Genomic DNA, 16,871 nt, shown 5'->3' with positions numbered 1-16,871 from the left:
TGTTTATTTGTGCTGATTAGAGCATTGTGTCTATGCAATATCAATGACCAAACCCTTATACATATTTAACAACACTTTATTAGGCTTTATATCAAAATCAGTGAACTTTATTTGGCTTTATATCAAAATCAGTGATGGTACAAGCAGTTGCACACGTAAACTGGAGTAATATGCTTATAGCTCCCGTTCTGAGTACTTTTAACACTTAATCTGTGGAACAAACCGGTCATACAACCCTGGCTAAACAGCTAACCAACGAGTCTGCTCACATTAACCATAATGACCATGACCGTCCTACTCCTTAAGTGCTTTTCTCTTCATCTTGGGGATTGTTGCTGACCGTTCAGGGTGACCTGGCATGGATCATGTGGGAATGTGAGGGATTCAGGGTAACCTGGCATTGATCATGTGGGGTTCAGCTGGCTGAAGATGGTTTGGTGGCCTCTGGCGTTGATTTGGCCGAAGGCAGCTCACAGTGGTGGCATTTGGGCTCCCAGTCTGCCTGTGGCACACTCACGCCCCCCGCTGGAGACCAGGCCACCAGCAGCTTCCAGTGCAGGATCTCCTACACAAGCAGAGGCATTAGAGTGGTCAAGTGCTGGCTTTTAGAAATGCATGCGCGCACACACATTATAACAGCTGTTATGAACTGATTCATTGTGGCTGCAAAAAAGGGTGTACTATGCGTTGCAGGTGCAAAAAGGCTGCTCTCAAGTGCACAGATCTTTGCTCTTGCTCAGGAGACTGTTAGCCTGAACATTCATAGCCATCAAGACATGACATTAAAAGGAAACTAGAGAATGTAATTCCAGGGAATTATGAGTGCATGAAAATGACGCTAGGACAGACATGGTGGTTGCACAGCTTAATAAACGTTGATAGTTTAAAAGTAGACAGTTTAAAAGTTGAATATAGATTGGGAGTTGATCACACTAGTTGACTGAAAAGCCCAGGCTGCCAAACAGTTGTGGGCAGAGGACACAATTGGCGGGAGTCATAGCTGATGACAACTGACAGTTGGATTGGTTCAAATATTTCATAGGGAATTATTGTAGTGAGGACTTTTATTTTGAAACAGCTTTGGGCAGAGGAAACAGTTGACGGGAGTCATAGTTGATGACAACTGACAGTTGGAATAGTTGGATAGTTTAAATAGTTGGATAGTTTAAATGGTTAAATAATTTAATAGGGGATTATAGCAGTGAAGACTTTTATTTTGAAACAGTTGTGGGGAAAGGAAACAGTTGACGGGAGTCAAAGTTGATGACAACTGACTGTTGCTAGAGTAGTTATGGTGGTTGCTATGCTGGTTGCTAGGTTTTAACTGTGAATGTTGCTAGGCTGTTGCTAGGGTACTCAAAGTCATTGCTAGGTTGTCCATGGTGGCTACTATCAGAAATAAAAGAGTTACTAGAGTGGTTTGCTAGTATAATCATCTTGGTTGCTATGGAAACGGACATAGATGCTTAATTTCAATGGTTGCTAGGTAGGTGGTGGTATAGTAGGCTAGAGGCATAGTTAATGTTAACTGACAGTTTAAATGGTTAAATTATTTAATAGGGAATTATTGTAGTGGGGACTTTTATTTTGAAACAGTTGTGGGCAGAGGAAACAGTTGAAAAGGATCTGTAGTCTTAAGAGAGCCAGATTGTATGCTTAAAGCCTGAGACAGACAGTTGCTGGAGGTGGCCGGAACCATATGGCTCTGGCCGGAACACTTGGCATAGGATTCTAAGTGCCCTACTGTGATGTCATAATCGCCAATGTTAAGTCTATGGGGAATTTTTTAGTAGTTTTTAATTAATAGTTCAAAAAGTATAAAAGTTACAAAGTTGAAAAATACATAGCTGAAGTCACCTAAGTAAGACCTACGCAACGCAGTTTGAAGTTTCTACGTCAAACGGTTGAAGCTGAATTAAAAACGCACAAATACGTAGAAGAAAAATAAGAACTAGAAATGCAATTCCAAGGAATGACCAGTGCATGAAAATGCTAAAGTTGTGATGTAAAATATCATGTATAGTTAAAACAGATAATACAGAGATGGTTACTACGGTGATGCTAGGATAGACATGGTGGTTGCACAGCTTAATAAAAGTTGATAGTTTAAAAGTAGACTGTTTAAAAGTTGTTGATAGACAGTAGATAGTTTAAAAGTTGTTGATAGACAGCTAGTTTAATAGATAGTTTAAAAGTAGACCGTTTAAAAGTTGAAGGTAAATAGTTTAAAAGTTGACAGACTGGAAGTAGAATGAATGTTGATATTCAAATAGTTTAATGGCTGTGTATAGGTAGATATTTGACGATAACTGAAAGTTGGAATGGCTCTAATGTTTGCTAGCAGTTATGCTAAGATTTTTTAACTATGCTAACCATGCTACTTAACTAATGTTTTATAGCAGTGTTAGCAATGCTAACCTGCTAACCATGCTACTTAGCTAACGTTTTCTAGCAGTTTAATGAATGTTGATATTCAAATAGTTTAATGGCTGTGTATAGGTAGATATTTGACGATAACTAAAAGTTGGAATGGCTCTAATGTTTGCTAGCAGTTATGCTAAGATTTGTAATTCTGCTAACCATGCTACTTAGCTAATGTTTTATAGTAGTGCTAGCAATGCTAACCATGCTACTTAGCTAACATTTTTTAGCAGTTTTGCTAAACATGCCAACTATGTTAGCAATGCTAACATGCTAACTATGTTAACCATGTGACTTAGTTAACCAAGCTTATCATTTTTAGTAGTTATGCTAACTATGTTAACCATGTTACTTAGTTAACTTAGCTAATCATTTTTAATAGTTATGCTAACTATGCTAACTAGCATGTTAACTATACTAACCATGTTACTTAATTAACCTAGCTAATCATTTTTAGCAGTTTTGCTAAAACTATGCTAACCATGTTACTTAGCTAACTTAGCATTTTTAACAAAACTGCTAAAAATGATTAACTAACTAGCATGCTAACATGCTAGCATGCTAACTATGGTAACCATGTTACTTAGCTAACTTAGCTAATCATTTTAACAGTTATGCTAACTAGCATGCTAACATGCTAACCATGTTACTTAGCTAACCTAGCTAAAATCATTTTTAGCAGTTTTGCTAAAAATGCTAACAATGTTAACATGCTAACTTTGCTAACCATGCTAACTAGCTACAGTGGGTAGGAGTCATAGTTGATGAAAAGTGTTGACAGTTGATGACAAGTTAAAAGTTGTTGATAGACAGCTAGTGAATGTATATAGTTTAAAAGTTGAATGTAGATAGTTTAAAAGTTGTTGATAGACAGCTAGTTTAATAGATAGATAGTTTAATGATAGTTTAAAAGTAGACCGTTTAAAAGTTGAATGTAAAAAGTTCAGTAGTTTAATGGGTTACATTGTTTAACAGTGGATTATTGTAGTGAGGACTTTTATTTTGAAACAGTTTTGGGCAGAGGAAACAGTTGAATAGGATGTGTAGTCTTAATTGACCCAGATTGTATGCTTAAAGCCTGAGGCTGCAGGTGGCCTGAACTCCTGCCATAGGATTCTAATTGCTTAACGGCCGTATTATGATGTCACAATCGGCAATGTTAAGTCTATGGGGATTTTAAAAAGTTTTTTTCTTTAATAGTTTAAAATGTATAAAAGTTTCAAAGTTGAAAAGTCATACCAACCCAATCTGTTTGAAGACCCTACGTTACAAAGTTTGAATGAAAGTTTCTGTTCAAGTTAAAAAAGTGTTCAATGATAATAAGAAGAAGAAGAAGTTGTTGAAGTAGCCTAGGAAGGAAAAGGAAAAAGAAGAAGGTTGAAGTTGCCTAGGAAGAATAATGCATTTTCAACTAATAAGAAAGAAGAAACAAGTAATAAGAAGAAGTTGTTGAAGTTGCCTAGGAAGAACAGTACAGTGCATTTTCATGCACTGTAATAAGAAATGGGATAACAGTAGATTGCATTTTCATGCACTCTAATTAAAGGAAAACAATGTTGAGACAAATACTTGTGTTTGTATGTGATTAGAATGTTGCCAATTAAAGGTTCCATTTGATACTGTCATAATGAACTCAAGCGACCAGTTTGAATGGCAGTTAATGTAAGTTCTAGATCTTTATAGTAGAACTCTGGAATGACTTGTAAAAATATTTTACTCCTCAAAGATGTGTATATTATACAGCAAATATCTAGCCCCAGAGGTCAGATCTGAAGTGCCTCCACATCTGAAATTAAACTTCAAGGTGTGTAGAAACACTGAACAAAATGCCATGCTTTAGTCATAAAATGCACAATACTTCATTATGTGCGCTTAACCGCTCCACTATTAACTGTTATTAACTGTAAAAATAAGAGAGAAAGCTGGTTAGCACTCTTAGTGGTGCTGAAGTAGGAATGAGTTTACTGCACCTGAGAGATCATGTCATGAAGCAGGATGTGATACTTAAACCTCAGCTGGTCATTCTCAGTCTCCTGTCACAACAAGGGAAGAGAGACAAGTTAGTGAGCAATTGGACAAGTTCACACGTCCTAGTCAGCGCTTGACTAGAGCCTAAATGGTGTGGCTGAGTGGCTACAGAGGAACCTCCACACACGCTTTTCTCTGTGCACTTCACTGAAGGCTAACTATCTTCTACCAACCTGCGCTCCAAGCAATGCTAATAGGTAATTTATTTTACATTGCCACTACATTTAGTTACTTTGCAGATGTTGATTATTGCACTGGTAGTGAGGCAGATTATAACCCAGGCTGCACCAGGTTAAGGAGAAGACCATAATGAATCACTTAAATTACACTAACATGTATGTGAAATGTCCTGTATGTGGAGATGAAGTGTGTAGGTTACTAGTGCTTTGTGTGTGTGTGTGTGTGTGTAGGTGTGTGTTTTTTAGTGTGTTTTTTGTGTGTGTGTTTTGTGCGTGCGCTTTGTGTGTGTGTTTTGTGCGCGTGCTTTGTGTGTGTGTGTGTGTGTCTCACCAGCTGGGTGAAGTTGGCCACCTGGGCCATGTTGTAGAGTGTGCTCTCGTTGGACTCTTTCAGCATGACGAAGCTCGCTGCTGCAGCGCCCAAGTGCCACATGGGCTTCATCTCTGGAGCAATGTTACCATAGCTATCTGCACACACACGCACGCATGCACACAGAGCACACAGACACATGCACACACACACACACACACTTTCATAAGCGATCTGCACGTATAAAACAAACCAATTACCAAAATAACTGCTGATTATTGTAATAGTGCGTGCACAGGCAGGTGTGGGCACAGGTGCAGCTACAGGTGTGGGCACAGGTGCAGTACCTGGTATGTTGCACCCGGAGAGCGGGCTGTTGGAGGTGTTTAGCCGCTGGAAGAGGGCGTCCTCCTCCGCCCTGGTGTTCAGCTTCTTCAGCCCCTCACAAGAGCACTGCACCTGGGGAGCCCTCTGCTCCTGCTCCCCTGGGAAGAGCACCTCCGCCAAGCACTGGCCCAGGTCCGTCTGACCACACGCACAGCAGGGCGGGAGGTGGGAGGAAGAAACGGCTTAAGGAGCTTGTACACTGCTCCAACAAACACCAACAGTTGGGTCAGTGTGGGCCGGCCGTCTTTGTTGGCGTTTGTTGGATGGAGACGCCACAGTGTGGACTGGCAGTTGGTTTTATGAACATTCTAAAGACTACCTACTGATTTAGAATGTTGGAGTTTGTTTGTGTTTGTTGGAGAAGTGTGCAAGCTCCTTTAGACATCACTATCTGGGCTTACATCCAACCTTTTCATTTTTTGGATATAAAATCCTGACTGGAAACACTTCACATTGTAATACACTTCACATTGTAATAACGACAGGCCATAGGCAACCTACTACTTGCTTACACGGACATACTCATTTCCATATATTATAATGTGTTTCTAAAACCAACCAATAAAATATAAAATACAACCATCCCAAACTACACTTCCTCAATCACAATCCTGTAGTTGTAGTGCAGTGTGCTGTGGAACAAGTGTGTTTACCGTGATAACTATGCAGTCATGACAACTGCATACCCACCCACCCACACCTATTACAACACAGAGTCTAGGGTGTGATTGGGGAGACACACACACACACACACACACACACACACACAGTCTTTGTCAGAAAAGCCATAAATATTCCGGTACCTACATTGCTGACACATTCCTTCAGTGAGATCTGCAGGCGGTACTTTTTCCCAGCCTGTCCCAAGTCCTGAGGAAGACAGTCAAACACATCAGTGTCCATCAAGTGAGAGGACACACGGTGAGGCAATGCATTGTGACCTCAGTCTGAACCAGCACCGTTCCTACCAGTTTTATGTTAGCTGCATTCCAGCCCTTTTCAACTGATAAGGACACCATAGTATTATTACTGAAACCTGCCTGTACACACTGCCTAGGAGTGCATTTGGATGTGTGTGTGTGTGTGTCAGTAAGTTGTTTTGTGAATATTACATTGCCATTGTATGTACATAGATATGTATGTCTATCTGTCTGTCTGACTTTGTGCCTGTGTAAGTGTGTGTGTCAGCAAGTCGTTTTGTGAACATTACATTTGCCATTGTATGTACATGTAGATATGTATGTCTATCTGTCTGTCTGACTTTGTGCCTGTGTAAGTGTGTGTGTGCCTGTGTAAGTGTGTGTGTGTGTGTGTGTGTGTGTGTGTGTGTGTGTGTGTGTATTCTATGGTGAGCTCACCTCCAGGCTGGCCTTGTGGACACGGTTCAGCTCGATGCAGCTGTAGGGAGAGGCATGGCGGGTGTTGAGGTAGTGGACGGCCACCTTGGCCGCGCGCTGGGCGGGATAGTGGTGCGGGACAAGCTCAGCATCAGACATGGCACCGTCCAACTGACCCCCCCACAGAACACAACAGACAGGACACAAGAAAAAGGCAAAGATGAGGACAGGCGATGACCGCGTCTGCGTGAGAATCTGTGAGGGACGAGTGGCAATGGCCAGCGCGGGGTGGGGAGTGGTCCAGCCGGGTGCTACATGTGGACTTTGACCACTCTGTGACTCAGCTGGAGCAGGAGGAACCTTTTCTTCAGCGAACAGAGTGGAATAGTAAAGTTCAAATCTCCTTCTTGTGGTCAGAGATAAAAAAAATAAAAATAATCGTTTTGCAGAGAATTTGTGGAACAGCTGCAAAGTTTCTCCGTGTATGTGTGTGTGTGTACACTTCTGTAAACACACTCCACTTCCTACTTCCTGAAATAGTCGAAGTGATCCCACCCACTCTTAAAGAGACAGAGGAGTGAGTGTTTCCTTTCCTGTGTACACATACAAGTCCTCCAACTGGCTTGCTTATCATTTTTTATCAATATTATTATTACAGTTATAGGTACAATTTACAGGCCTTTAGCATAAAACTGACATGGACGGTGATTTTTCAAATAAAATTTAGTTATACGCAAAATAAGATGTTAAATATCTTGTGTTGGTGGTTAACATGATGCAAACTTTGTCACACCACATATCTTCCTGTAAATATACTTTAAGAGGCATGTTTATGTTTATATATTAATAAATGACATTGAATGAAGTGTATACAGTACATTTCCTAGTACTGAAACGATTCAAAGCTTTGTAAGTCTGAAATACATCTTTATGAAAGACTAATATATTAACAAGACTTTTAAACTACATAAACATCAAAGTAAACATGCAGTAATGGTGAATCTGCAACTTGCACAACTGTAAATGTTCCGAGAATACTTCTTATTTGAAACAATAAATTACCTAATGAGAATATTTACACACATTAACTACCCTGGGGTAATGGGGCAGCGCAAACATATTTATACACATTTTAACATATTTTGGCCATTTTATGAACCGCAAAGCTCTGTTGCCTCATGCCAGCGTCTCACTGCCAGGAGGGTCCAGTGGCCAGCGTCCCACTCACCTCTGGGGGCACCTCTAGCTCCTCGATGTTGTTGGTTTCAAGGGGCCCGGGCTCTGCGTCGGGACGGTAAGGCCCGGCCAAGCTGTCCCCGATAAGCACCACCACGACCCAGAGAGTCCAACCGGGGCGACCCATCCTAGGAGACCAAGGCAGAGAGAGTACTGGGGTGAGGGGCAGCCGTGCTCTGTCGCGGTTACAAACTGGATAGAAGCGGAGTGTCCATCTGACGCAAGAGGCTCTGGGAGAGCAGAGGAGCTGATACTGTCCAGATAAACAACAGACGACTTCCTGCTGAACTCAAACAAACTGCTCCCCCCTGGACACTGGCATACAGCTGCACACACAGCACATAGTTTCACCCCCTCCCCTCCTCTCCCTCTCTAGCCATCTGTCTGTTTATACTGTGTGGGTGTGGGTGGGTGTGTGGGTGTGTGTGTGTGCTTTGACACGGGTCAGGCAGTGAAGCACATACCCAAAATGAAAGTGATAGCTCATGTTTGGTGTCCAACTAAAATACATTTCATCAGTTTTATTTGAATTATCTGATGTTTTGTGGAATGACTCGGGATCAGGAATAAGTTGTTGCTGTGCTGGGTATCAGTGATGCATCACCGTCTTTAGATACTGATGCAGCAGGACCTGTATATTTCTTCACTTACTGAATGCATGGAGTAAAGGTATGCTTATACAATACTGAACGCATGGAGTAAAGGTATGCTTATACAATACTGAATGCATGGAGTAAAGGTATGCTTATACAATACTGAATGCATGGAGTAAAGGTATGCTTATACAATACTGATCCTTGGCAATGTTAGATGTAAGTGGGTTTTGAGTTCCAACTGGGTTGACTGGTGTTCTGTGTGACTAGGTCATGTCATTATGCACTGTATGGCAAAACTATCTATGCAGATGTAAAAGCAATACTCAACTCTACTCAACTCAAAAAACTGACAACAAAACATTGTCATTTTGAGAGATTACTTAAAAACTTAAGTCTGGGTGGGCACAATACTGCTGTTTTCAAATAACTTACAAATTAAAAGCTTGTTGCAGTTCTGAACACTGAACAGCAGAGGGCAGCAAAGGTCATAAAAAAACAAAAACACACTGCTCCTGGCCTCTGACTTTCATTCTGACCTGGGGGGTATTCCAAGTACGTGGTTTAGTGTCCATTCTGACCTGGGGGGTTTTCCAAGTACATGGTTTAGTGACAGACCTGGGTAAGTTAACTCAGAGTAAACCTCCTACAACAAGAGCCCTACAGCATTGCTTTGTTAGTAGAATGGAGCCATACATCTCTTCTATTAGGAGGTTTACCCCTGACTCTGAATTAACGTACCCAAGTGTGTCACTAATCCACATACTTGGAATACCCCCCTGGTCTGTGACGGATGTTCCACTCCCAAAGCAGAAAGGCACAACACCATTCTCCTCTGGTGTAATCCCAAACAATGATGGCATACTTATGCATTAATTGGAATAAAACAATGTAACCTAGGCTAGGCATAATAACCTAAAGAAGAGTATAAATGTATAAAATGTAACGTTCCGTGCCAATGATGAGACAGTTTAGCATTAACCGGTACTTTTAATGTTGACTGTTGTCGGCCACGCCACAAGAACACACTTTTCACGATTAGGACCTCCAACTCACACACACCTCCTCGTAATCTCCCTAAAACCCCAAAACCACACAAATTACCCCCCGGAAGGGGGTGGTACCCCAACCCTGGCCCAGGTAACAGAGCCTATCAGAACCATTACAACACATTAACTGTGCTCACATACTTTTAGAAACTTAGACACGCTACAATATTCTCCTCACCACCGGAGTGACTGGGGACAGTAGTTCCTCAGGATAGAGCCCATATACAGCACAGTCATACACCCTCTTGCTTTATTTCATATCAAATGAGTTCCTATGCAGACAAGGCCTGATCATCTTTTTGGACATGTGCAGACAGACAGGTTTTTGGAAGCAGCCACCACTCCCAATCTGTCCAGGGGAGCAATCAATCCTCTCATGTCTCCGACCCAACTGACTGATTAATATAATCATGAAATATGATCTTCACTGGCAGACTGAGCTCTACTTTCCATCTCCCTCCCACTTTTTTTTTTACACAAAAATGAATGAACTTACTGCACTGTTATCTTACCAAGCGCCAAGCGCAGATTAAATTCCGTAACAGATGACCAAGCCGAAGTGAATTGGGCAATTCTAAATGACACGGGAGATGACTCTCATTGAGAGGTGATCTGACCCATGGTAAAGGTGTAGCAGACAGTGAGGGAGTCTTCTGCCATCTTCTCCCAAAGCAAATATATTTGTTCAGGCCTATATTTCTTTAAAAACCTCATTACCGACTGGCTTATTGGTTTTGCCACACTGTAGGAATTCAAAGACACTAAATGGAGTGGAAATCTTTAAGGTCACGACCCTATACATATTCTTGTCAACAATATTTTAAGTATAGTTATAAATATGCTAAAACGTACAATTTGGAAAGTTATGGGTGGCTTTGTTTATAATCCGAAGTGCTTAATAACCCATAATGAATAGTACATGCAATCATGGTAGCAAGTAAACTCTCAATTATCGTAGATAAGTGGGGATATGTCTATGGCAAGAAAATGATAAGCTACTGTATATGCATTTTGGGAGTGGGAGCGTGCAGGAGCCTGCAGGAACTGATTATCTTAATGCTAAATAAAACATTTGGGGCGTGCCACGACGAAATAGGCCTAAGTCGTGTCGCGGAAATCCATTTCGAGAATATTTGAATGCAGAATAAATTATATTTTATAATTTTACCACGAACATATTCCTTCAGACCTCTTATATACATATACAAATCTATTATATATATATATATATATATATATATATATATATATATATATATATATATATATATATATATATATATATATATATATACACACACACATACATACATAATATGCTCATTTACACTTCAGAAACTTTTATTTTGTCGAACTGGACTCATTTCGCCGTGGCCCTATTTCATATAGTTCGGGGCAAAGAAATAATGACATCATGCATTTTGCAGTCATTCCATCAACCGCTAGGGGCTTGCCGTAAGAACTCTGCATTGAGTTGAAGCAGCCAGTCTACGGAAGCTAGTTGATGTAGTCACATGTTTACGGTTGGTCACATGACTTTGTTTAAAGTATCCTAGTGCTAGCATAGCCACACAGCAAATGTTACGGTTTCCATTGTTTTGAGTGCACTGACAATTATGGCGGGGATGGGAGAAGAGGAAGACCTTATAACTGAAGAGGATCCCCTCACTGGGCAGGGTGATGGCAGCGCCCGGGCTAGAAGATCCCCGTGTAGTGACCCGGCTCACTGGCTACACCGAATTGTGGTTCTGGTGTTTATGTGTTTCCTTGGGTTTGGTAAGAAATCATCATCCATAACAATGTGTGCAAATGACACTAGCTAGCCTGCCTGATAGTCTGTCAAGTTACAGCTAGCTTACCATGTTTACTGACTGAGGCTACGCTACTGTTAAATTAATTATCGGAAGCAATAACTACAGTCATTTCAGAACAATACTTTTCTTTGTGGCTATACAACTGTTTCTAGCCAGCCAGGCTCAACAAGCGAATTTCAACACATCTTGAGAGCTATAAGTATTAATTAGCAATTACTTTATTGTGAAGTAAGTTAGAAAATAACTTTGAATCTGTTTCCTTCTCAGCTAGAGTCAGAGTTGTTACCTCGACATCTGACTTGAGCGAAAAGTTAAGTGATCTTAAATACCAAATGTTCCCGATTAACCAGTCCAGACCTGTCTACTCGTTCTTGTCCATCAGGAAGTTACTTCTGCTACGACAACCCCGCTGCTCTTCAGACGCAAGTCATTCAGGTGAGGGGCCGAAGGGTCGGTGACGTCTTAAATAGCCCGGGAACGATTGTCTTTCAATTTCCCTCAGAGGCCTTAATTTGTATTCATGGGATTTCATCACTTTGACATGGTTTTGTTGTGAAAAGAAGTTTTGAAAATCTTGGGAAGCTCTCTCTTGGTTTTTCAGCCCATCATAATTTAATTTCAGTGGCAACCTAGATTTGCCTCCTCTTCTGCTTTGTCCAGTATTAGAGTGCACGTGCAAGGCCAAGGTCTTATTTAATGAGCTCAAAATAAGTGCCATACCTCATATCTCCAGCCTATTCCACACTTAGAACCAGAGCGATGCAACTGCAATCAGTGGTTGTGTGGTTGAAAAACAAACCTGATGCAGATTCTCTTCCGAAACCACTTTAAACCAGATGCTGTGTCCGGTGTGAGTAAACTAACGACATCTCGCCCTCTCAGATAGTTTATGAACTGGCGTGTTTCTGATTAACCCCTGACACAGGACATGAAGTTGAACACATCCGGGTTCATGCAGCTCTACGCCTGGTACTCTTGGCCCAACGTGGTGCTGTGCTTCCTGGGCGGGTTTCTCCTGGACAGAGTATTTGGCATCAGGTGAGCAAGGCTGTCCATCATAAAGTTTTGACTTGGGCTCAACCCATATGTTCAGTATGTTGAAAACGGCACATCTGTTAGTGGGATAGTCAGACACTTGAGTTGTTGTTTCCAAACTTCTTGACACATTAATCATTTAATGTCATCTGATCACGATGTTCTTTATCACCACACCAGATGTGCTGTCACACACTCCTTTTGATTGGAGGCAAACTATATTAATGATGTAATGACTACCTCATTGCGTGATTAAAAAATGAACTTACTCTTCCAAACACTGCTGAATAAAAGATCAATGTTAGCTCCCGGTCGGCACGTTAATGTTACGCAAGTGTGCCCACGCCATCTTTATTTTATTTCACAACAGAGGTGTGTAACGAGCAAACATCTCCTATCGCAGGTGAACCCCACAGCACAGCACTCCAGTGCTTTGTTCCACTTTCCAAAGCATTTTGGCTGTTTGCATTCATTTAATCACTGACAGCTCTGTTGATACTGCTGACGCTCTTAAAATTATAATTATATCTATGACCTCACCCATTGGGTACCCAGTAAATTGACCATCTGTGTCTCCCTCTGTGTGTGTGTGTGTGTGTTTTGCAGGTTAGGGACCATCATCTTTGCCTCATTTGTGTTTGTGGGGCAGGTAAGGTATGCAGGTAGCCATACCTGCATCACTTTTAGTTCATGCTAGTAAATCAAGCAAAGTAACGACGAAGGCCACAAGGCCGAAACATTTGTTACTTACCCCTGTTGCTAGTGACAATAAATCAGCGAGAGAAAAAAGAGAATTTGTTTGGAGTGCAACCAATCTTTGATTTATGATCTATATGTGATCATTATCTATATGTGATCATCATCATCATTATTGATCTATATGTGACACTGGCATAATGTGACATTGTTTACTTTTATTTTACATTACATTACATTTGGCTGACGCATTATTTATATCAACAACTTTTACATTCTGAAAAGAGCATACTGAACTGAACACATAATCGCATGTGTGTGTGTGTGTGTGTGTGTTCATTTTAGATCATTTTTGCCAGCGGCGCTCTGTTCAACCGTTTCTGGTTGATGGAGGCGGGCCGATTTGTCTTTGGGTAAGACACATTGACCTGCAAAATTACATTTCTTCGCCCACATACTGTCACTTTCAAACCAATACATACTATATAAGGTCAGTTAGCAATGGCTGTGTTGGGCATCTGTTGTGGACAGGATTGGGGGTGAATCGCTAGCGGTGGCCCAGAACACGTATGCGGTGAACTGGTTCAAGGGCAAGGAGCTCAACCTGGTGTTCGGCCTGCAGCTCAGCATGGCACGACTGGTGAGTGCAGTACGGAGTGGAGGAGGGGGAAGACAATTGCAGTCAAATCAGGTCAAAGATAAACGCGTCAATCATAAGAAAAGACATACTGGATGCAAGAACAGGTCAAGGCAATCAAACTTTGTCTTTCACGCCAACTTTTGTTTTACTTATATTCAGGTTTTTTTTTTTGGTCTGATCATCAGTTCAGCCAAATGTTCAAAAGTTCCCCTTTTTTGCCCTCCCTCTGTTGTTTGTTTTGTCTCTGTCTGTCTGTCTGTCTGTCTCTCTTGCTCTGCTCTCTCCCAGGGTAGCAGCACAGTGAACATGAACATCATGGGCTGGGTATGATCAAGATAAAGGACCTGATGGGCTCCGCTGGCCTCCCCACCACACTGCATCGCCCCTCATGATCGGTAAAGGCCCTCGGCTAACCTCCAGCTAACTCAACTCCCATCTCCTGTAATAACCTCCAGCTAACTCAACTCCCATCTCCTGTAATATGTCCAGCTAACTCAACTCCCATCTCGCTTAATGTGTCCAACTAACTCCAACTCTCATCTCCTTTAATATATCCAGCTAACTCAACTCTCATCTCCTTTAATATATCCAGCTAACTCCAACTCCCATCTCCTTTAATATATCTAGCTAACTCAACTTCCATCTCCTTTAATATATCCAGCTAACCTAACTCCCATCTGCTTTTAATATGTCCAGCTTGTCCAGCTAACCTAACTCCCATCTCCTTTAATATGTCCTGCTAACCTAACTCTCATCTCCCCTTTAATATGTCCAGCTAACTCAACTCCCATCTCCTTTAATATGTCCAGCTAACTCAACTCCCATCTCGCTTAATGTGTCCAAGAAAGACATACTGATGCAAGAACAGGTCAAGGCAATCAAACTTTTGTCTTTCACGCCAACTTTTTGTTTACTTATATTCAGGTTTTTTATCTGATCATCAGTTCAGCCAAATGTTCAAATGTTCTCCCTCTTTTGCCCTCTGCTGTTGTTTATTCTTTCTGTCTGTCTGTCTCTCCTTTGCTCTCCTCTCCAGGTAGCACAGTGAACATGAACATCATAGGCTGTATGACCGATAAAGGACCTTGATGGTTCGGGCTGGCCCCACCACACTGGGCATCGCCTCATGATCGTGCGCCCCTCAAGGGAGGAGGGGAAGACAATTGCAGTCAAATCAGGGTCAAAGATAAACGCTACAATCATAAGAAAAGACATACTGATGCAAGAATGGAGTGGTGGAGGAGGGGAAGATAATTGCAGTCAAATCAGGTCCAAAGATAAACGTCAATCATAGAAAAAGACATACTGGATGCAATCAAACTTTGTCTTTCACGAACTTTTGTTTACATATTCAGGTTTTTTTTTGGTCTGATCATCAGTTCAGCAATCAAACTTTATTTTCCCTCAGCTTTTGCCCTTTCTGTATTCGTCTGTTTTTTTTTGGTCTGATCATCCACCGTTCGCTGGCTTCACCACACTAATCATTCCCCTCGCTAACCTCTTCTCCCTCTCTTTTTTGCCTCCCCTCTGTGTTCCAATATTCTCCCTCTCTTTTTGCCCTCCTCTGTTATTGTTTGTCTCTTTCTCTGTCTGTCTGTCTCTCTCTCTCTCTCTCTCTCTCTCTCCCTTGCTCTCTCTCTCTCCTCCCAGGGTAGCACAGTGAACATGAACATCATGGGCTGGGTGTATGACCGCATAAAGGACCTGATGGGCTCCGCTGGCCCCACCACACTGGGCATCGCCCTCATGATCGGTGCGTCCTCGGCTAACCTCCAGCTAACTCAACTCCCATCTCCTGTAATAACCTCCAGCTAACTCAACTCCCATCTCCTGTAATATGTCCAGCTAACTCAACTCCCATCTCGTTTAATGTGTCCAACTAACTCAACTCTCATCTCCTTTAATATATCCAGCTAACTCAACTCTCATCTCCTTTAATATATCCAGCTAACTCAACTCCCATCTCCTTTAATATATCTAGCTAACTCAACTTCCATCTCCTTTAATATATCCAGCTAACCTAACTCCCATCTGCTTTAATATGTCCAGCTTGTCCAGCTAACCTAACTCCCATCTCCTTTAATATGTCCTGCTAACCTAACTCTCATCTCCTTTAATATGTCCAGCTAACTCAACTCCCATCTCCTTTAATATGTTAGCTGTCACTTGCATCTATAGCACCTTGTCAGCCTGTGGTGGGGATTCTGTCATCGCTTCCCTGATCCCAGACCTGTTATTGGCACCCTAACTGTAGCAGACGTGCCAGAGGCACACAACAGCTCAACCTAATGTTTCAGAGCAACTTGTAATCTGACACTGCTCGAGTCAGTTGAGGGAATTCTTTAGTCAGTTGAGGGAATTCTGGGTAGATCGAGGGTAGATTGAGGGTAGATCATGGCTTACGTATCTGACCATAGAGGGCATTACTCAAGACGGCTAAGGGGATACTTTATGGTAGATCATGGCTTACGTATCTGACCATTGGACCATCCAAGTGTAACCAAACTCATTGTTCAACGCAAAAGCTACAAGTCCCTGTCAAACCCTGTCATCTCTCTCATTTCACAGTCTCAAACAGCCGTAGGTGAAATCCTACCCAGACGTACATGTCTGTCTGTCTGTCTGTCTGTCTGTCTGTCTGTCATTATCATGCAACCAAAGCCTTAGGTAGAGGTTCTAAAGGTTTTGAAGTCTCGTCAGCAAGATGCCAGTTGTAGGCATTGTTCCTCTGGGGCAGACGACTGAAAGAGTGTCACTTCTCCTTCCACTTCCCCTCCAGCTCAGTCCCCAGGCCGCGGCGTTGGACACGTGGGCTACAGCTTAGCGGCTAACACTGTGGGCTACAGCTTAGCGGCTAACACTGTGGGCTGGAGCTTAGCGGCCAACACTGTGGGCTGCAGCTAAGCGTTTTAACAGTGTGTACTTCAGCGTGAGCAGCTAAGCGGCTAACACTGGACTGCAGTGTGGGCAGCTAACCGGCTAACACTGTGGGCTGCAGTGTGAGCAGGTATGCGGCTAACACTGTGGACTGCAGCGTGAGCAGCTAACCGGCTAACAGTGTGGGCTGCAGCCTGAGCAGCTTAGCGGCTAACACTGTGGGCTGCCGCATGAGCAGCTAACCGGTTAACACTGTGGCCTGCAGCCTG

General features: G+C 42.2%; 2 protein-coding genes across 3 annotated transcripts in view; one reads left to right on the top strand and one right to left on the bottom strand.

The window, feature by feature from the left end:
* Positions 1-60: 60 nt before the first annotated feature.
* On the bottom strand, positions 61-11,781 carry lxn (latexin). Of its 2 annotated transcripts, XM_048265265.1 has the most exons (8): positions 11,712-11,781; positions 7,891-8,026; positions 6,684-6,833; positions 6,133-6,195; positions 5,286-5,463; positions 4,960-5,096; positions 4,392-4,454; positions 61-565 (listed from the first exon to the last, which is right to left on the bottom strand). In XM_048265265.1, the coding sequence occupies exons 2-8, from the start codon at positions 8,023-8,025 to the stop codon at positions 416-418; spliced, it is 876 nt and encodes a 291-aa protein (XP_048121222.1). In that variant the 5' UTR covers position 8,026; positions 11,712-11,781; the 3' UTR covers positions 61-415. The 2 variants fall into 2 exon arrangements, with proteins under 2 accessions (XP_048121222.1, XP_048121221.1); XM_048265264.1 differs by lacking the exon at positions 11,712-11,781 and having other exon boundaries at positions 7,891-8,222.
* Positions 11,038-16,871, top strand: part of mfsd1 (major facilitator superfamily domain containing 1) — a 19,145-nt gene continuing 13,311 nt past the window's right edge. Inside the window, exons 1-7 of the mRNA XM_048265253.1 lie at positions 11,038-11,316; positions 11,737-11,789; positions 12,280-12,392; positions 12,996-13,038; positions 13,431-13,498; positions 13,617-13,725; positions 15,376-15,478. Of these exons, the coding sequence (XP_048121210.1) occupies positions 11,157-11,316; positions 11,737-11,789; positions 12,280-12,392; positions 12,996-13,038; positions 13,431-13,498; positions 13,617-13,725; positions 15,376-15,478 (649 nt within the window). The 5' untranslated portion in view covers positions 11,038-11,156. The remainder of the gene's footprint in view (positions 11,317-11,736; positions 11,790-12,279; positions 12,393-12,995; positions 13,039-13,430; positions 13,499-13,616; positions 13,726-15,375; positions 15,479-16,871) is intronic.

This window comes from Alosa alosa, chromosome 15 (genome assembly GCF_017589495.1).
Source record: "Alosa alosa isolate M-15738 ecotype Scorff River chromosome 15, AALO_Geno_1.1, whole genome shotgun sequence".
In the NCBI taxonomy this organism is placed as follows: domain Eukaryota; kingdom Metazoa; phylum Chordata; class Actinopteri; order Clupeiformes; family Clupeidae; genus Alosa; species Alosa alosa.
The sequence above is the reverse complement of the archived record's forward strand: the minus strand, read 5'-3'. Positions and strand labels throughout refer to the sequence as shown.

Excerpts from the sequence above, each read along its gene's own strand:
- lxn (XM_048265265.1), bottom strand. The coding sequence starts at position 8,025 with ATGGGTCGCCCCGGTTGGACTCTCTGGGTCGTGGTGGTGCTTATCGGG. Across the intron at positions 5,097-5,285 it reads CTCCGGGTGCAACATACCAG|ATAGCTATGGTAACATTGCT; the intron begins GTACTGCACCTG and ends GTGTGTGTGCAG. Across the intron at positions 4,455-4,959 it reads TGGCCAACTTCACCCAGCTG|GAGACTGAGAATGACCAGCT; the intron begins GTGAGACACACA and ends TTGTTGTGACAG.